The 20,425-nt window shown below is 31.6% G+C and overlaps 3 protein-coding genes and 1 long non-coding RNA gene across 10 annotated transcripts; 1 reads left to right on the forward strand and 3 right to left on the reverse strand.

Annotated features, from left to right (window-relative positions):
- Positions 1 to 473: 473 nt before the first annotated feature.
- On the forward strand, positions 474 to 7,096 carry LOC124948211. Of its 2 annotated transcripts, none has more exons than XM_047491528.1 (3): positions 474 to 1,046; positions 1,645 to 2,029; positions 2,594 to 7,096. In XM_047491528.1, exons 1-3 carry the CDS (start codon positions 865 to 867, stop codon positions 6,836 to 6,838), a joined length of 4,812 nt encoding a protein of 1,603 aa, XP_047347484.1. In that variant the 5' UTR covers positions 474 to 864; the 3' UTR covers positions 6,839 to 7,096. The 2 variants fall into 2 exon arrangements, with proteins under 2 accessions (XP_047347484.1, XP_047347485.1); XM_047491529.1 differs by lacking the exon at positions 474 to 1,046 and adding an exon at positions 1,245 to 1,503.
- Positions 531 to 1,389, reverse strand: LOC124948215. Its single transcript, XR_007100623.1, has 2 exons — positions 1,123 to 1,389; positions 531 to 1,055 (listed from the first exon to the last, which is right to left on the reverse strand). It is a non-coding gene; the product is annotated as an uncharacterized LOC124948215 (long non-coding RNA).
- Positions 7,011 to 12,051, reverse strand: LOC124948214 (negative elongation factor E). Its single transcript, XM_047491539.1, has 4 exons — positions 11,931 to 12,051; positions 8,674 to 8,864; positions 7,912 to 8,405; positions 7,011 to 7,747 (listed from the first exon to the last, which is right to left on the reverse strand). The coding sequence occupies exons 2-4, from the start codon at positions 8,761 to 8,763 to the stop codon at positions 7,504 to 7,506; spliced, it is 828 nt and encodes a 275-aa protein (XP_047347495.1). The 5' UTR covers positions 8,764 to 8,864; positions 11,931 to 12,051; the 3' UTR covers positions 7,011 to 7,503.
- On the reverse strand, positions 9,293 to 20,060 carry LOC124948212 (ubiquitin carboxyl-terminal hydrolase 47). Of its 6 annotated transcripts, none has more exons than XM_047491535.1 (18): positions 19,759 to 20,059; positions 18,607 to 18,691; positions 17,469 to 17,675; positions 17,150 to 17,387; positions 16,767 to 16,945; positions 16,486 to 16,660; positions 16,273 to 16,394; positions 15,969 to 16,162; positions 15,611 to 15,822; positions 15,205 to 15,428; positions 14,908 to 15,075; positions 14,438 to 14,816; positions 13,963 to 14,340; positions 13,339 to 13,596; positions 13,016 to 13,272; positions 12,572 to 12,934; positions 12,311 to 12,486; positions 9,293 to 12,224 (listed from the first exon to the last, which is right to left on the reverse strand). In XM_047491535.1, exons 3-18 carry the CDS (start codon positions 17,670 to 17,672, stop codon positions 12,074 to 12,076), a joined length of 3,678 nt encoding a protein of 1,225 aa, XP_047347491.1. In that variant the 5' UTR covers positions 17,673 to 17,675; positions 18,607 to 18,691; positions 19,759 to 20,059; the 3' UTR covers positions 9,293 to 12,073. The 6 variants fall into 6 exon arrangements, with proteins under 6 accessions (XP_047347491.1, XP_047347486.1, XP_047347487.1 ...); XM_047491530.1 differs by having other exon boundaries at positions 13,339 to 13,779; XM_047491531.1 differs by having other exon boundaries at positions 13,339 to 13,779; positions 19,613 to 20,059.
- Positions 20,061 to 20,425: the final 365 nt, after the last annotated feature.

Here is a 20,425-nt window from a genome sequence, read left to right on the forward strand (position 1 = left end):
TGCAAAAGCCATTGCATTAAATTGCTATGGTGAAAGGTCGCTGGGATTTCAAAGTATACAAAAAAAGATCAATCAAACAAGTAGACTCTCAATAGTCGCAATAGTTGCAATGATAAAATTGCGCGAGGCTCAATGTCGCGCTTAAATAAGACGTTACTACTTATCGAACGTTTGAATTTACGCGGGAAAAACGAAATACCCTATAAACGATAGTCTCGAAAGGAGACATACACCATAAAAATGTTGATTGGTTCATGTCGAGAGTAAGAGCGAGAAATTGAAATCGTTTAATCGTATCATCATCAGGTGGCATGCATATATACAAACAGGTAAGCGTTGTCTTATATCTAAAAGTACGATCTTGCGTTGAAACGTTATAGAAAGATTCTATAAATAATTCGATGTCAGCTTAGGTCTCTCGGTTACGTCCGTGTAGTAGATATTCGAGAGTACAGAGAGTCATCGAGTTGGCGTTGCGGCGGGCTGCTGCTCTTGCACTGGTTTTTCTTTTCTCTCTCTCTCTTTTCCTCTTTTCTCCTCTCTTCCAGAGAAGAGGGTGAAGATCGTAGCGGTGGTGGGTGGTGATGCTTGTGAATGTGATGGCGGTGATGTCGTAAGCACGCCCTCGAAAGAGCGACCTCGAAATTCACGGGAGGCTGCAAGAGAGGAGAAAGGAGGGGAAAGGTTTAGGATCGCAAAAACAAAAAAACACGAAGTGTCGTGTCTCTACGCGAATAGATTACGACTCTTTCGTCTTTGCCGATATTCGACAAAGTAAAAAGGGAGAGAGAGAAGGAAAAGACTGGAGTAGGTTCATTGGTTTTCGGCGTCGGCGTTGACGTCGACGCCTCTCTCGAGGTGGGGATGCAAGGAGAGCAACAACGAGGACGCACCTCGCGAGCATCATCAACGTCCAGCCTCGGACGTGAGGTTCGTTGTGGATGTCAATACTATCAAAGTGATTCGCTACTACCGGAACGTCAAGCCCGCATTGCCAGACCATCTTCCAGGACAGCGATGCAGGAACCTCCTAGGCTCCCATGCAGGTCAGTAGTCTATTAAAAAAATTGCTAATTTTTCGAATCTATTCTGTCCCCTGTATCCATCACCATCACTACCCACCATCGCCACTACCACCAATAAACGCGATCAACTCGCGAGATTCTTGCTAGTGCCGTGTGCTGGTATAGGTTACGGCATTCGAGAGCGTTGCAAATTCCCGCGGCTATTTAAGGTTCGCCCAGCTGGCTATAGATAGAATCCACGATCAGCTCCCGGTTCCGCTACGGTCCAGTCATCAGTCTACGCGCGCGTAGACTCGTAGCGCGCAACTAGATCGCGCCTAGATCGCAAGGCGCCTTGCGGGACGTGCTTTATGAGACGCGTGCCCACGAGGACAACTCTCTAATCGAACGATCGACCAAAAGATATATAGATGTTGCCAATGAGGAGAAGGGGAATTCGATTTCATGATGATCTACAGAAAAATGGGCAACGTGATCGGTAAGATTGATCCGATGCTATACTTCGATTGAATTCACATGCTGATTCCTAACACGTCTTCGATCGTCTAATTTAAACTAATTTTATAAAATTGTTCTATTGTATTCTTTTTAATACCTAATTGAATTTTCTTATCAATAGTGAGCATGAATATGAACCAATCGCTGCACCATTGTCACATCCGGTAACGGCACCAGTTGTACAAATCATCGATACAGATGTGGTGCCCGTCGCGGACAGCGATGATAGCATTGACGAAAGAGGTCTTTTGCCATCAAGGATGATCCTAGGCGGCGATGTCATTCTACCATTGGATGGTAGAATCGAAGATGTCGCTATGGAAGGACAGGAGCTTGGTGAAACTGTGGGTGATACATCCGAGGAACAAGACAGTCCACAACAGCTTCAGGACCGATTGGAGGAACGATACTTGAGCAGCCCTAGCCCTTCTGCCCCTACCCCAACTATTACCCCAACAACTCCTAGCGCCGAGTCTAGGACCGATGGCGAAGTCAACACCAGTCAGGTGGTGATATTCACATTTTGTTACATTTTCTACTTTTCCATTGATTTTTTTTTTCTATTTCAACCATCTTGTAAACGTGATTATATTTAGACAAAAAATAAACAATTCGTAGCAGAAATATTATGTAATTTGGTTGAGGTGATCTTCATCGAACGAAAAAAATCTTTTGGCTTTTCTCGTTGATTCGAATAATCATTACGGATATATCGATATTATGCAGACAGATACCAGAGGAATCTGCCAAATTTATCTACCCATCTGATGTCATTTCTGTTATACGTAAATGAGATTATATAAAGACATTCCAAGAAATAAGATTTTTTAGTTAGCAAAATGTATACAAATATAACAGGATGAGCAATGATTTATTCCGTAAGTTCTTTATATATCAAGCCCACGACTATTTGACATTTGTATACGATAATCTAACAATATTTATGTGATTTTTTATGTCTGTAATGATTTGTTCAATATTTCGAACATCAAAGTTCGACAAATTTCTCTTGATAAAAGACATTGTACATATACCTATACGTATAAAAAAAGTAAATTCTACTTTTTCAGATGGACTCATCGGTGTTGGAGGAGTTGCCCCTACACCGTAATGCAAGAACTTTGCCACAACGGTTGAAAAGTCAGGCGGATAAACTGAGCTCACGATTACGGGGTATTCAACGGCCTAATTTCTCCTTCGCAAAACGACAAAAAGCCGAAAAGACAAGATCGACGAGTAGCGGAAAGTCGGATAAATCGAGAACAGAAAAAAAGAGACCTAGCAGGATGGACAGGATAAGGACATCATTTGCAGAACAAGGACATCGTTTTAGTCTGCCAGAACGACCAAAATTCAGTTTGCCGGACCGATCGAAGATTCGCCTACCGGAAAGACCAAAATTTCGTTTGCCAGAGAAAGCAAAATTCAATATGAAACGTCCGAATATAAGTTTACCAAGCGCATTGAAGAGAACGAAAAAACCAACATTGGTAAGAGAACAACGTTCTACAAATTCGACAATCGGCAGCTCGCGTCGCAACATCTTCGACTTCTCAACATATCCACGTATATTTGAGAAGAAATCCAAAACACGTGCGGACGATTACGCAGCAACGTCTTCGCCGAAGGATTCACGAGCGCAGTCTCAAGAAAGTGCAACATTCCCTCGAACTCGCAAAACTTATCCCTCAACAACAGCAAGTTGGACACGTCGATTTGGAGAGCCTACTTTCGGCGAGCTTGATCAAGATGAAAATATCAGTGCTGCCGAAAGAATATGTCCATGGCGTCATCCTTCGTTCGAAGAACCTCGACTATCTGTGAGATTGGAAGAGAAAGATACATTAGCCGCTCGTATTTCTTGGGAAAAATCTCAAAAAAAAGGTGCAGGTGAAACTATGGAAGAGGATGAAGAAATGCAATATATGGATTACGATCCGGACTCGGCTGAGATCTCAGAAGGAAGAGAGATTAGTGAAAAAGAGACAAGAAATGAAAATGGTCAGCTCGGAGAGTCGGATTGGAGACCATCCGATGAAGAGGTAATAGTTGAGGAAGAAATTTTCAAGCCGATACGACGTTCACGATCGTTGGCTGATCCAACAACCCCTTTTGACATTGGCTCCTCTTTCTCAGCCGTGGATCCAAGACAATTTGAACAAATTCAAATGCTCTCAAAAGAGGAAAGAGTAAAGGAAAGAGGAGAAGAAGAAATAGAGGAAGAGGAATACGAGGAGGAAGAATTAGAAGAGGAATTGGAGGAATTAGAAGACCGGGATCTCTCATCAGCTCACTCGGACAGAGAACAACAACAATCGAGTGGCAGCTCGTGCGACCGTCGCCGTCGTGGAATCGTCGAAGATACCGGTTCCGAAGAATATTACCCACGGGATAATATGGCCGATTTCGACAAATATTTTCAACCGGTAAACGCTTTAGCTGATGACGTCATCATGCCAACATCAATGCCTCCAAAAAGACCAGCAAGGAGATCGTTATGTAAAAAAAAAGAAGATTTCGTTGAATCTTACGACGTCGTTATACCACCAGCTAGGACAAAAAGAGAACGTATGGTTGCTCGAACCAGCGAGGACATCTCTGATGATGTCTTTTACGAGGAACGATCCGACAGTAGCTCGAGACATCGCGTTGTTTATCAAACTGAATATGATCCTCGTGAGCTGTCAAAGTCAACAAATGAACCTTTGGACGACATAGTTATAGTAAAACCACCACGAAGAAAATCGAGATCGTCTCTTCACAGTCAATCTCAGGTTCCCATCGAGTCTGATGTCTCGCGAAGTATTTTTCAAAATGGCGACGTGCCGCGTCCACCTCCAGTCGTACCTACCCGTCGAAAACGAGCTCGTGGGGCAAAAATTCAGAGTGAAACGAACGAACTCTTCCCTACGACGATATGCAATGGTCGTAGTGACAAATGGGAGGAGAGTTTATTCTCGTCGTCTCGAATGGCGGAACCAGTACGATCTCCAGCGATGAACGACATAATCCTTGATGCACAAGAAGATAAAATGTTGTCAGAAGATCAACTTGCTCAAAAACCAGTCCCTGTCCCGCCAAAGAGACGTTCACGATCAAGGACGATATCACTGGCTCAGGATGAAGATCGTACATCTCATGGGGCTGAATCTTTACCAGAGGTTGGTTATGTTCAAGAGGACATACCACTAGACGAAACAACTATGGATTCTACGAGGGATTTGTCGGGATACGCACTGGTTGATAAACGTGAGAAACCACCAAGACCACCACCACCTCGTAGACGAAAGATTCGTGAGAAATTTGCGACAACGCCAAGACCAAGTCCTCCGAAACGACCACAACGTACATACAGTACACTTACTTCGACGACGAAAATAAGAGACGATTTCTCGACGGAGGAAAGAATATTGGAACAACAACAAGCAGAATCAATGCCGTACATCGAAATAGATTCGGAAGATCGCAAAGAATTACGAGATGATCGAGTCCTCAGTAAGATCCAAGGACGACCATTACCAGCACCTCCTAGACCACCTAGAGCACGGAAGGAACATAGTCAAGATCGTTTCGATGAATCTCTATCGGAACTCATTAATGAAGCGACAACTGCTACACAAACTGATCCTCTACCGGATGACATGATCATAGAAGAAGAAATTACACAAGCTAAATTAATCGTCACTCCATCGCGATCAGGTTCGCAAGTTATGGTATCAACCGAACGAATACCTAGTCCTAATCTCTTCCCAACATTACCGACGTCTGAATTCTTGCAAAACGATGATGAGAAATATCAGCACTTGGATACACCTAGATCTTCAAGAGAACCTTCTCCTTTCATAGATTATGAGAGAAGACTTCAAGAAAGGCGTTTGCCAACTCAAACACAATTCGCTGGTGAGCCACCACCAACGATTCCTGATGCAACTGCAATGGATCAGTCTCATCTACACTCTATCATACGTTCCGCCTTGCTTACGGATGAAACTCTTAGAATAAGCAATCTCGAAGTTGGTGATCTGAAAGTCGATCGACTCAGCGTGTCGCAATTAGAAACAAATAAGTTGCTAGCTTCCGAGATAGACGCTATAGTAATATCCGTAAACGAGTTGAAAAATTTGAGAGATCCTAAAGAAGACTCTTTCTCTCCTTCAATTATCAAAGAGTTGATAGCTATTAGAAGCCATTTGGAAAGTGTGGCAAGCTCTCAACAGGCACGGGAAGAGAGACGCTTGCTCGATCGGGAAAGTGACACAGAATCTACTGTAAAAGACAGTACTAAGGTAGATGTGGTAGAAACGGATAAAGACGATCCAAGGAAAATCAAAAGTTACGAAGAAAAGGATTCGGTTAGAGATCAATCGGTTAAAATCAAATCTAGCTTAAACGACAACAAAGGTTCCGAAGAAACTAAGGATAGGGAAATCGAAAATACAGAGGTGGAATCCGCATCGCATACGTTCTCATTCGTCGAAAGTATGCAAGATGATACGTTAGAAACTGTTGATCCAATATCGATGAAACGTTCAGAAATCTTCGAAATTGATAAAACGAAACGATCAACGGAGATTCATCAAGAGCCTCATTCTGATATAAAATTGAGTTTAATGGCAGAGTTCGATATAATGTCAGAGCGTAGGCCAGAAATAGACATACGTGATTTCCAAGATAAACAATTTCAAAGTAAAGAAGAAACAAACGAGATTAGCCGAGAATCTAGATCACGATCGCCCTCGCCAACGGAACGAATTCGGCCAGTACGTCAAACAGCTTCCCCAGTTCGATCATTGCCACCGGTTATTTCTGTAACTCCAGATACACCTGATGTTAGTACACCTTATAACGTTTCGAACGTAGCTCTAGCACAACGTGCCGTTATTTCTTATTCCGAGGAAGGAGAGAAATCTGATAGGCAGGAAGCCGCAAGAGAAACTTCACAATTGCCAATTACATCCAATTTGCCAAGCGGTGCCGCACACTTTATCGCTTTTCCAACTTCACAGATCCCAGCGGAATTTTTTTCTTTAACCACATCCCCGTCCACCCGGGTAGAACCCGAACCAAGCATTCTCGAATCGTCGAAACAACTTCTTCGAGCAATACGAATCGCAGGAGCTAAACTTATTAGAGATTTTGCATCACATTTAATCTCTAGAGTGGGTGCCGAAGAAGCGACGGAAAAGATTAGAGAACTTGAATTGGCATTATGTGCCTTATTACTTGTGATCGTAATTTTATTGATAGTATACTTCAGTAATTCTCGAACGATAATGCATTACCATCATTGGGATTATTTCAATCCTCCGCAATAAGACGATTGACAAAACTATCATAATGGTAATAATTCTTTTTGTAAGATAATGCGTTTGCGATTTTGCACGTATGTGAACAACAATCTTAATTCGATCTATTCTTTAAGTAAGTTTATTTTATATATTAATAATGACATTATAATGACGAAAACAACGACGACAGTTACAATAATTATCATACTGATAATGATAGCTTTATACAATTACAAAAAGTCTTACAAAAGGACAACATTAAATGTACTATTGAATCTAAATTAATACGGCTTATTTATAAAATTTACCGCAATGAGAGATCTATCGATCTTTTCAATACTTGTAGTTATCCTTAGAAAAATATAAAATATAAAAAAAAATTGTGCAACACAACGTTTCGACTATTATTTTTTGTTTTTTCATTCTCTTTGGAAACAAATATTATTTCACAATATATTGAAACTAATATATCTTTTTGTGTCATAAAATATTAATAATTTCTTATAAATTAAATATGTATATGTTAGATTTTAAATTACTGCACAAAAGTAATTCTTATTTTTTCATTTCTGTCTTATGCTATTTAATAATAGTATAAATATACCTAATCAAATATTTTTAACATTCTTAACAATAAATATACAAGAACTTGAATATTTACAAGATTAAAAATTAAAACACTATATTTCATTTTACTGAAAAAGATCTTCCTCGTAAACTTTTAACTCGCGTCTATCCTTATGTACACTCTTTTGAGAATAATTAGCTGCTATTGGCGTCCACATTGAACTAGAAGAAGCGTCATTTATATGTTCTATTATTGGTTGTCTTCTTGCCAATGAAACCTTTAACTGAATAGAAGAAACCATGCTGCCATCCATCTCACTTATCGCTCTCTCAGCTGCATCAGGTTTGTCGAATGTCACAAATCCTCGACTTAAAAAATAAATTATTATAATATTATTAGTCCATGAATATATGTATGTGTGCATACATATTTCTTTTTTATAGAAGATTTTCAATATGAAGAAGCTTTATAATATAAAATATATTCAAAAATACCAATGACAAACTGTAATTATTATTATTCTAATACTCACTTTTTTTCTGCCTCCATTGATATATTAATTACATTGCCAAATGTTTGAAAATGTTTCTTTAGGAAATCTTCAGATATTTTATAACCACAAACAAAAATTGTATTACCAGCCCTTGGTTTTAATTCTTGTTTAATTGGTGTTTGTTTATCTACTACAGTTCTATCTTCTGCATCTTGAGCACTAACAAAACTATCATATAAATCTTTAACTCTTGGCCTTACTGCTTCACTTTCTTCTTCTTCCAGTTGAGCTGCTGAAAATGGTTGATAGGAACTTATTGTTTTCTCTGTACTATTTAGTTTTCTTTCTAATCCGCGAGGCCTTTTAAATGATTGTTCTGGTCTCTTAGGTGTCTTCGGTGCTGTAATAACGCCAGACTTTATCAATTTCTTTGCAACTTCTCGAGCATCTCTTGCTTCTGTTGGACGTTTTGGTACTTGTGGCACGCGTTCTGCTTCTTGTTTAGGAGCTTTCAAATCCTGTAATGCTTTTTTCTTGAAAACAAACAACCAATATTAATAATAAAATATTTGATTTATATATATAGAAAGTTTTCCAAATTCAATAATTTTGTATTAATACAACAATTTCATATATCATAATGCTTTTGCAATAATGTAGTAGTGATTACATGAAGACAATACTTTATTAATAACACTGTAAATAAAACTATATTTTGTACATATTTAAAAGTGTAAAACTATCTAACCCTTGCTAACATAACCTCAATTCAAATCATAATTAATGGAAGTTGAAATATACCTTTCTTTTTAATTTATTATATTTAGCCTGCAACATCAACTCTTCTTCGGTTAAATTTGACGGAAAATGCAAATACACCATGTTTTGCATGTAATATTATTGATTACGACTGTCACAATTTAAATTGTGACGATACTCTTTAGCAGACACAAAACAGTAAATTGCAATCAAGTGCTACCAACTGCTGTTCACTGTAATTAGTAAATACCTAATAGTTTTTTGGAAAGAAGTCATAAACTATTTGCGAATAAAATTAACTATTAATTACATATTACTTGTAGGAAGACACGTGCATTCAAATAACGTATTTCAATTTCAGTATTGATATATAGACTTCAATTATAAAAAATGTTAATATCGATGTATGTTAATATCGATATACTTCATACTTTCAAAATTTTTAATTTGTTTCTTTTTCTTATAAATACATTATGCATTCAGGATACTATACACATATTTGTTCTCTAATAATAATTAATTTCAAAGTTACAAAAATTAACATGCAAAAACATGTCTTCATAACACTGTACTTTCACTTATCTGGAAACAAAGCTATTTTCCATATAGAACGCTTTATAAAAACTTATATAATCTGTTATCTTTATCTACATATTTCAAATACAAGGAACAAATTTATTTGTATTTAATAAAACAATAACAGTGATTAATGATGTCAACACAGCAACACAAAAATAAGAAAAGCATCACACTATAATGATAGATGAAATCTCGTACAGCAATCTATTTCTGACCAAAAAGTCCATTCCATTTTCAAATCTTTCATTTGTTCATAATTATAAATATAATTTGGTTCATAATTGTCACATATATTACAAGGCATAACATTGGATCATAGCTGATTGGAAAGTTCAGATGACAACCTGTATACACATATGTTAAACGAAATATATTTTATAATCTCGGAATTAATTTATCCACAAAAAGGATAAAAATATTCTATTTTACTCTCTCTCTCTCTCTCTCTCTCTTTCTCTCTCTCTCTCTCATTCTCTCTCTCTCTCTCTCTCACTCACACATTGCGTGTGCATGCACATATGTATGTACATGCACAAACTTCCTTGTATTTTCTATGATTTATATTACTAAGAATAAGCAATCAAATTAATTGTTATATGTATTAGCATGTATGCATGCTAAGTCATAATGAAGATATTATACTGAATGTTTTTATATTATATGCAAAAAATGCAAATTGTTATTCCAATCTATAGCATTATTTGACACATTGGCTTGTATATATCTGTACAGAGAACTAAATCATAGCAAAACTGAGAAAAATTTTCTCATTCAATGACAATAGTTTATAGCTATCATTCAATTTTCCGACAGTAATAAAAATCAATTAATTTTACAATTGGAGCCTTATACTCATAATAGTTTACATTTTTATTTAATTACAATATTTGTTCCACTTGGTGCATTTTATTGATAATTTTTTGTTTGTTGTGCAAAAAAAATTCTAATTATCAATGTAAAGATAATATCATTTATAAAAAATTAACATAATCCTGGAAAGATTCTAATCTCATGTACCTAATGTTCTCATTTGTCTATAAATTCCATTTTTTATCTGCCAATGAAATAGTTCCACATACAATCAAAGTAATCATTATATATGTAATTTATTAACACACACCAAACTTGTTTTTTACACAACATACAATAAATAAAAGTTACATGAATAACAATAAAAATCGGGCATGTTATTATGTACTAAATAACAGCTGGGATTGATTTAAAAATAATTATCTTTTAGTAAACAGTGATCACTCGATTTGAAATCATTTTCAATTGATATATTATCTTATGAATATTAACTTCTTTCTTTTGGTATGATATTTGCACAAAGTCAATAGATACCTGAAAAGGAGACTATTAAAAGAAATTAAAAATTAAGGGGAACAATAACAACTTTGCATTTAACCCTTTTAGCACCATGTTGTATACAATGAAATAACGTATAAATTGCCAAATGTGAAATTGCTGCTAAATGTTAAATGCAAAAGAACCCTGTACTAAAAGCATGTTTCCATAATGATATATTGTAAGTAATTAAGTAGAATATCATACAAAACAGTTAAAATTGTTACAACATAGGAAACAACGTAAATTTCAATACTTATAATGCAATGAAGAAATTGACATATATAGTGATATGTGCTCTGTTTTGTTATTATTAAATATCACATTCTTGAAATCTTTATTTTCGATTGTATATTTTAGATTTTTAATTCTAATAATTTTCATAATTTAATAGACTCACATATATTGATCGATTCACAAAGTGTACCAAATTGGCTCCACAATTAAACAAAATATTTTTAAGTTATTATTTACAATATATTTTATTATGGAGCATGTATTTTTTTTATCTTGTTATTGAGTTATATGTATATATGTATCAAATATATCAATGTTAGAAACATATAAATACCAGAAATCATTATCTCATGATTTTTTTCTCTTTAAATATAGTTATATTTATATAAACTGAAAATAACAAAATCAGATAAAAATTTTACTAGTAGTGTACACTATTTTACATATCTAATGCAGGCAGGCATAAATGATAACTTAAGAATAATATTTAAACAAACTAGAGAGGAAAACACTATTACACAATTAATAATGCAATAAATCTTACACACACATAAATGGTATTAAAAGGGTTAATTACAATTGCATTAAATAGACGTATTTTTATAATGTAATTCAATGTTGTGCTTTGACACCGAAAATAGTTTCTAACTTTTGTAAGGTATGTTAATTTCTTTTTTGATAGCTGTACAAATATTCTGATTTTATTGAATCGTAGAATATAGCTGAGATTTTACCAAACAAGAATATTGTACGTTGAAAAACATTTATATATTATGAATCGGAGTTATAATTAGACATACAATAGACAATCTGAGTCCATATATTTATGTCAAATACTGATGATTTGTCTTATTGCATCTTAATATTATTGAATTTTATTAGTGATTAGAATCCTTAATAATACCTTCCGGATGAGAAAATAATTTATCAATGTAGAGAATCAGGAATTTTTATACCTTCTACAAACTCCAGAATTAAAAAAAAAAAAAAAGAAAAAAAGAAAAAAAATAGTGATAACTGAAAATCAAAATCTCTTACTAATTGGCAGCATTATCCAAAAGATGCCAAAAACCTGATAGATATTCGAAAACATTTATATTTAAGAAGATGGAAGCTTCGAGATATTGAAAACTTACTGGAGCATAAAACATTTGGTTTCTTGAAAATGTGATATAATCACTGTTTGATGTGCTTCAAGTACTTTACACCTCAATGTTTCATGTTCCTTATTGTATTCATTTAACTACTGCCATTCAGTAGATGTACAATTAATACAGGATCATTTAGTATCCAAATATATTTTAAGCGCTTTCTCACTACGTCGATTATAACCTGTTGAGGATGAAAGTTGTATGAAACGTGCAGTTTCTTTATTAGTGATTTCCTTTGTTTCATCTGGACTTAACTTTTTTAACTCTTCTCGGCTATCCCTATAATTTTTGTAATTTCATTTATTTATAAATATACACACATAATTTTATTAATATATAAAAATATGTAAGTCCTAAATCTTTACCTGTATAAGAAGACACTACCATCTTCAAAATCATCGTATACATTTTCGTTACCAGTAATATGTTCATTCCATTGATGGTCAGTTTGGACTTTTAATACAGGTATATCACATGGAAAAGTACCTTTTCCCTTTGCTATATCTATGTATTTTTCAGGTATATTTGATATAGAAGATATCTAAGGAAAAAAACAATTGTATTATTAATAATCTGTAATTTTGTACTGCATACTTTATGTTCAATAATTATGTTTGTTTTATTACTTTTCTTCTCAATTCTTCTATCAACTTTTCATCTAATACAACCTCTTGAAATTGACCAAGTTGTACTTTGGCAGGAGACCATCTTCGAACAAACAGAACTACTTGATTGTCGTTATCAGTAACAACTTCTTTCTCTGGTAGTTCTTGGACAATCATTTCAAATTGTGTGAGTAGTTGTTGATCAAATTTCTGTTTATCTAAGAATACCTTAGAAGCCGTATTATAATATTTTTTTCTCAATCTACATTTTTCATATGGTATGTCTATATTGTACTTCTTCTTTATTTCTGCTAAAATTTGTTTCTTTGCTTGACCAAATGTCATGTCTTTAGAAAGAATTGTTTCGCATAAAAATTTGTAGGGCTGTTAAAAAAATATACTATAAAAATATATTTCTTATAAATGTAAATTTCAATGGTAAAAATATAGACAATATTTACAAACCTCTGTAATTGAATCGATATGTAATTGAAATAGCTTTATTTTATATTCTCCATTACGCAAAGCTCTTCCTAGTTTTAAATTAAGTCGTTCACCATCATCAAAAGCAAAAAGTTGTTCTGTCAGACAAGTGCATTCAGATTCAGAATCACCAGATTGTCGGAAAACTTTGAAATATTCTACAGGCACGCCTACATAAGGCTGCAAATCTTTTTTCAAAGTGCTTAATCGCATTCTTTTATCTACTAAAACCTTAAGTACTAAAACACAAAATAATTAATAATTTAGAATTTACTACATATTATAACAAAATAATAAATACATACATTTTCGAGCGTTGTTTGTACATGAAGTAGCCTTAAAGTAATATTCAGACTCATCATCAATATCAGAAGTTTGTATGTCTATTTGATTTGCTATTTCAAATCGTCTATTATCCGAAAGTGGTGGGTGATAAGATGGTGGAAAATCATCATCTTCTTGAGTATCTCCTACCAAAGTTTTATCACTATCACTAAGACTGCTGTCTTCGCTATTACTTTGTTCAGAAGTATTCCACTCTTCTGGTTCTCCTAATAGGAAATCTGGTATAGGAAGATCATCATTTTTCACCGATTTTTTAATAATATCCCGAAACGTGTTATATTGTACTTCAAGATCACGCTTTATTAAATCATTAATTGATAATTTAGATGGTCCATTACTGAAACGATTTTCTCTATTTTCATATTTGTCAGTTAAAGGTACATCTAACTCTTCAAGAATTTCTGTAAAAAAAAAAAAAAAAAAAAAAAAAAAGAAAAAAAAAAGAAAAAAGAAAAAAAATAGAAATATATAATATACCACAATGTTCGTATACATAAAACATTTATATTTTGTTACTATGAAAATAATGCATAGAACCTATAAAATCTATTCAACTATAAAAAATAATATGTTGTTGCTCTTACCTTTGCTTATGTCCGGTATCTGTACTTGCAATGAGATAATATTTTCAAACCTTAATATGAGTTTATATAATGTTGTCTCATAAAATGGTTTATTACTATCCACATCAAGCATAGTAGATACAAATACTTTATTACTTGCATCCATAAATTCAGCTGTTTGAAGGTCAATATCATCCTTATCTATTAATTTAATATCTGTTTTGCGTTTTCGTAAAACTAGTAAAACTAGTTTCATTTGCTTAGGATCCATATTAATGATGTTTCCTAATATTTGCTTGTAATCCTTGACACTTTGTGTAAGCAAACCTCGTACATTAATTGGTCCATCTATAACTTCTACTTTGGGAATATCTATCACAAATACTTTAGTTGTAATACCTAAAATTGAAAGAACATTAAGTATATAAATCGAAATATATAATACAATATTTAATCGTATTGTATAAAATATTAAATTAATATGATTTGTACTTACCACCAGCTTGATAAATTTCGAACATTTGATCCTCTTTACATATTTCTAAAAGAAGTTCGACATAACTTTTATTATACCAAATAGTAGAAATTTCTTCTTGATCTCTTCCTTCATAACTACATTCTATCAAATCTGCACTGTGTTTATACGCTACTAAACGGCATTGATTTAATTTAACTACTCCACGAAGATCAAGTTTTTTATAAGCTTCTTCCGTTACTTCAGCTAGTTTATATTCTGGCATTACAATTAATCTTGTGTGACATAAGTTACCAGTTACCGGATGATGACAGTAAACTTTCAATTTTGGACATGCTATCTGTTTTTCCCTATTCTTTCTGTCATTGTCCTCACTTTCTTTAATTTTTTTTAACAAATCCTGAAATATAAAATAAAAAGAACTTTATATACTGATAATACATTAGAAATAGTAATAAATACTAATACTAATATTTTCAAACACATTATACCTGTATATGCCGAGGAAAATCTTGTGCCTGCATTGGTAAAGCATTACGAATTGGATCTATTTGTCTATACATAAGCATATATGCATTTGTGCTACTACTATATGCTCCACTATAATATGCTCTAATTGAACCACCACCATATGTTTTTTGAATATCATCCTCAGTTATCTAAAATAAACAACATATAATTTTTATCATTGATTTTTTTCATTTCTTATTTTTCAAACTTAAATATGCTTTATTTTTTATCCCTAATTTATTCTATCTTTTAATAATTTTCTATCTTCTATCTCTTACCTGAGTAACACTTTGATCATTGAAGCACCACCATTCTCGTGTTTTAAAATCTTTAATGTAAGCATAATAATGCCCACCACTGGCACTTCCACTATGTATCATAATTGAAAATAATTCATATACGTAAGGACCTGATTCTATTATGCAATTACTTTGGTGTTTCTCATTTTTATGATTGTGTTTACTACAATTAGATGTCGATGGTCCATTACTCATATCGATACCTAAATATATAAATAAAAATAACATTTTATATGCTATTTATTTTTTTCTTTATAGGAAGGAAATATAAACAAATAATATTATATGCAAAATTATATAATTATGTATATATCTATATAATCAAAATTATCTCTAGAAATAATTACATCCTTAAGTTATTCCAAATAATAATTAAAAAATATACCTTCATCATCGTCTGGATCGTGATTTGTCAATAAACTACTATTTGTGAGATTATTATCACATGGTGGGCAATCATCATCTAATGTACCACTATCTGTAGTTGAACTATCATCACATTTAACACCCACGCCAATATCTTCTTCTCCAGAAGGTGATTCTTGATTTGTAGATGAAATAAAGGAATTTAAGAAAAGTGTATCTGGAAATGTGACTCTAGAATAAAAGATATTAATACGTATAATTATGATTATAGTAATATATGTATACATATAAATAGTTTCTTATATAAAAAGCAGATCAACAAATCAAAATGATTTCAATATATAAAAATTATTATATCTAATTATTTAATAACATACTTATCATTAAGTTTGATTCTATGACAACTGTTATTGTCATAATCAAATCGCTTCAGATGTAATGTTAAAAGATATGGAAATTTAGTGAACTTTAATCCTTTCTGTGCATTACATTTTTTGTTACATTTTTCGCAATGATACTGATTTGCTCCCTCTAATGTTTCATATTGAACAAAAGCTTTTATCGCTTCTTCCTATAAACATTTGTTATTTACTGTTTAAGTTAAGTTTCGAATATAACTTTATTGTTTTGAAATGTTAATGACGTTATAATATTATATATCATAGCAAAAAAATATATTACCACACTGTTGTATGCTACATTGCTACCAAATGGCCTAACTGGTAGAGGAATATCAAGGAAAGTGTCTTCTCTTGACTTCTCTGTTCCACATTCCAAACACTTCACATAATCATTCATTTTTCCTAAAAGAATAAAACTTGGTATCAAACATTTTTTGTACTATTTTCTTCTAGTATTTTATTTTCCAGTATCAAAACTAGAAAAATAAAATACCTTCATACAATCTATTAATAAGATCAGCTTGTTCTGTGTTTCTAAATTTCAGTTCCAAAGCATCAAACATAACTCTGCAAAGTTCTTGAATATCGTGTTGTTGCCAAGCTTCATTAGAATTCCATCCAAAACTTTTGGTTAAAGATGTAGTCTCTACTGCAGATTTTGTAGAAGTCTGTTTACAAATTAATATCATTTCTTATAGACAAATAATATATTGTTCTTATATTTATTTTACAATATTTAATTATTTTTCCTTATCAATCTATTTATTATCATACCTGCAAGTTAAGGAACAATTTCTGTAACTGATATGGAATACTTTTAGTTTCATCTTTTTCTGAACCTTCAATATACTCCCAATTGTAAAGAGCATTACGAAATTCTGGAGTCATATATAATGCTTGAAGGAGACTGTTGAGATAACATGTCATTGCTTGATTGACCAAACCAACATAGCCTTTAAATATTAACAAAACACTTTACATATTTATCTTATAGTAATCAAATTATATTTAAGTATTTTTTAATTTATATTTTATCTAATAGCTAGCATAACAACAGATAATTATTTACAATATTTATTATAATCATTACACTTTTTATTAACGATGCTGTATCATCGTTATTTTATTTCTATACTTAATTCTTATATTCTACATACTTGTTTCAGGTTTGATAGGAGCTTTCAAATTAATGTTATTCTCATTCCAACTAGATACTTGATATGAAGGTGTAGGATCACATATCGATGGCTCACATGCTAAATATTTCATAACCTTATTATGAACATTGACAACAAGAGTATTCATCGTTTCATTTGATTCTGAGTTAGGTTCAAAGTCCATATCAAGCAATGATAGTTCTAGCATTGTTTTATTTATCATTTCAGATAGACTAACCTAGTTAAAAGATAATGAAAATATTATTATATATATTACCTAGTTTTAATCACAAATATCGTTATAAGGAATGTCACTTACCATTTTTCTTTGTCCCGTATTTAAATGTACTGTAAAAGTATCTGGACGTAATTGATGTTGTGCTTCAATAAGACTATACAGATCTTTAACTTGCATAGACTCATGCAGCTCAAGCTTTCCGCTTATACCTTGTTTATCCTTAGATTCTTTGATGATATATGGAATTAAACATTTTTTATTAATTTCATTCGTCCTATGAACCATGATCTGTAATAAAAGGAAAAGTATAAGAAAAATATAAAATAAACAAATATAAAAACAAGAATATTACAACTTAATCGTATAAATAATAGATAAATATAAAACTAAAGAATACATTTACTTAAAAAAAAAAGAAAAGAAAAGAAAAAAATAACAAATATATAAATTATAATGAAAACAGTTTAATAAATCAATACTAACTATAACATATATTATACAGTAAATATTATACAAAACATACCAAAAATAATTGTTTCAAATATGCATTATATTTAAAATATCTCTTCTAAATAGAATTATTATAAATATTTTTGTAAAAGAACACTTCAATCAGGATGCACTGATATTTAATAAAATATATAATTCATTTAACCAATTATCATACACATATTGCTGATATTAAGTGAGTCAGATTTGGCTTCAAGCCATAAAGAAAATAGGAAATGTTCAAATTCTACGTAATGCAGGAGAACACCACTCTATGTAGCATGACACAGTAGAGATAGCCTATAGAGCCTGCAGTTATATTTAGAATGTCTAAACCAAGACTTGGAAAATGGCTCTTCTCTAACATCAACTGTCCTCTCTTTCCTTCGTAACAAGATAGAAAATTTTTTCTTGTATACTTTAAAATATATTCCTCATCAAAAATATATAAGACTTATAAAATTAGTGAAAAGTAATTAATCAATAATAACAATAATACGAATTGATATTTTAAGGAATATAATGACATTACACAAAATTTAATAAAATTCAGTGATGAAAGCTATAGTTCTAAAAGTATTCCTATTAGCAATTATATATTAAGTATATAGTTTTATGGACTAATAGTTTTCTTTATTTGAAATTTATTTATTTTTTCTTTTTAATTATAAAATTTATATTTTATCGAAATATGGCATCCATAATAAATAATAAAACTTTTCAAACTTACATTTTGTTATTTTGTTACCAATAATATAATTGTAATGATATGTATCTCAATATGAAATCTAGTAATATAGACCAAATCAATCAACCTGTAAAAATATAATTAATTTTTTAATACAATTAAATCTTATTAAATTGCATTTTGTTAATTGATTATATAAAGTCAAAGTAATTATATTTTATTAAATAAAAAGCAATAGATTTTTCTTCTTTTAAAAAATAACAATTCTAAACATTAAAATATTATATGTATACATACATATATATATATATATACATATATATCAAGATTTTACACATCATTATTTACCTATAATATATAAAAAAAAAAGATGTATACAAAAAATTGTATATAAGGGAAAAATTTTATGTTCATATATATATGTATATATATATATATATATATATATATATATATATATATATATATATATATATATATATATAACATATATATATACACATATATATATGTGTGTGTATATTTATATATATAAATAGCTATACTCATATAGCCATTCCCAGACAATCTTGATTTTACCATAAAATAAGCGCAAGTTATTCATATATATTATAATTATAAATATAAAGAAAAAAATACTAAAACAAAAACGAAAAGAGAAAAAAATTCAATGTTATAAATATAATTTTTTTTCTAACATCATGTTAAAAAAAAAAAACAGACAACTATATTCTAAATGTGTGTAGCTCATTTTTAATCTTTATTTAGTCAAAATTTCAAATGAATAGAGATGAATGAAACATGATCACAGATAAGACTCAGAAGAATGGAATGTACTCCTGTGTAAAGAAAGATGTTATACCAAGCTTTTCAATCACACATTATCCACGATGAAAAATGATTTCACCTAATATGCGATTGATATATCATAGGCAGGTTATTCACCGCAATAACGATACAGAACTACCGGCATTTTACGTTTTTAACTTAACGATCAGTTTTAATAGATATTTCAAAGGTCTTACGAAATGGCTGATCAAATACTCACGATGTCACTTTGTGAACTAAATTTATATATTTCCTCACAATATCTACACAATATCTAAATACCGTACTGTTTAAAACCACGGAATAATATAATACTTATATTACTCATCGAATTATAAAGAACGAACTGAATTTATCATATCTTACCAAATCACTGACACATGTGCAACAATCACTTTACGCCATGTTTCTGGCAAAGCAGAGATCAACCTGGTGCTGCCTGATATGGATAGGCAGTATTATTTGAGAACGCCTGGAATATACGCACAAATTTGAATTATGTTACTGACCACACAAAGCACGTTACATTTAGAAGAAACCAATCATTGTATTGTTTTTTTTTTTCGTATTCTACTAAACTATTTTGTATAATCACTGTACAATTGTATGTGTTTAACGTATATATAAAATATTTTTAAGTTTTGTGTTTTTTATAAGCAACTCATGAGTTTTTTTTTTTTTAATGTTTTTCTATTCGATTTTAACGAATGAGTTTTCATGTAGCACAAAGGATGTAAATAACGGACAGTATTGTAAATCAGCTAGATTGTAAATCGATCGAAAAATTGTTCTAAACATGTCACAGATATATGCTTCGTTCACATGTTTACTGGTGAATATGAAATGCTTCAAATGACAATAATTGAAATGATCGTAATATATCAGCTAATGACAAATTAATATTATAACAATATTGAACATTATTAAAGTAGAAATACTTATTGCAATTAATAATTACACGATTGGAAAATTGGACAATCACATTTTGTTTCTCTTCTAATCACTACATAATTTCTGCTTGAACGCAACAATT

Source organism: Vespa velutina, chromosome 3 (genome assembly GCF_912470025.1).
Source record: "Vespa velutina chromosome 3, iVesVel2.1, whole genome shotgun sequence".
Classification (NCBI taxonomy): domain Eukaryota; kingdom Metazoa; phylum Arthropoda; class Insecta; order Hymenoptera; family Vespidae; genus Vespa; species Vespa velutina.

Excerpts from the sequence above, each read along its gene's own strand:
- LOC124948211 (XM_047491528.1), top strand. The coding sequence starts at position 865 with ATGCAAGGAGAGCAACAACGAGGACGCACCTCGCGAGCATCATCAACG. Across the intron at positions 1,047-1,644 it reads CCTCCTAGGCTCCCATGCAG|TGAGCATGAATATGAACCAA; the intron begins GTCAGTAGTCTA and ends TCTTATCAATAG. Across the intron at positions 2,030-2,593 it reads GCGAAGTCAACACCAGTCAG|ATGGACTCATCGGTGTTGGA; the intron begins GTGGTGATATTC and ends CTACTTTTTCAG.
- LOC124948212 (XM_047491533.1), bottom strand. The coding sequence starts at position 17,672 with ATGGTTCATAGGACGAATGAAATTAATAAAAAATGTTTAATTCCATAT. Across the intron at positions 16,946-17,149 it reads TCCTATCAAACCTGAAACAA|GCTATGTTGGTTTGGTCAAT; the intron begins GTATGTAGAATA and ends TAATATTTAAAG. Across the intron at positions 15,429-15,610 it reads CGATCCAGACGATGATGAAG|GTATCGATATGAGTAATGGA; the intron begins GTATATTTTTTA and ends TTATATATTTAG.
- LOC124948214 (XM_047491539.1), bottom strand. The coding sequence starts at position 8,763 with ATGCAAAACATGGTGTATTTGCATTTTCCGTCAAATTTAACCGAAGAA. Across the intron at positions 8,406-8,673 it reads ATAATAAATTAAAAAGAAAG|AAAAAAGCATTACAGGATTT; the intron begins GTATATTTCAAC and ends TTTGTTTTCAAG. Across the intron at positions 7,748-7,911 it reads TCAATGGAGGCAGAAAAAAA|TCGAGGATTTGTGACATTCG; the intron begins GTGAGTATTAGA and ends TTATTTTTTAAG.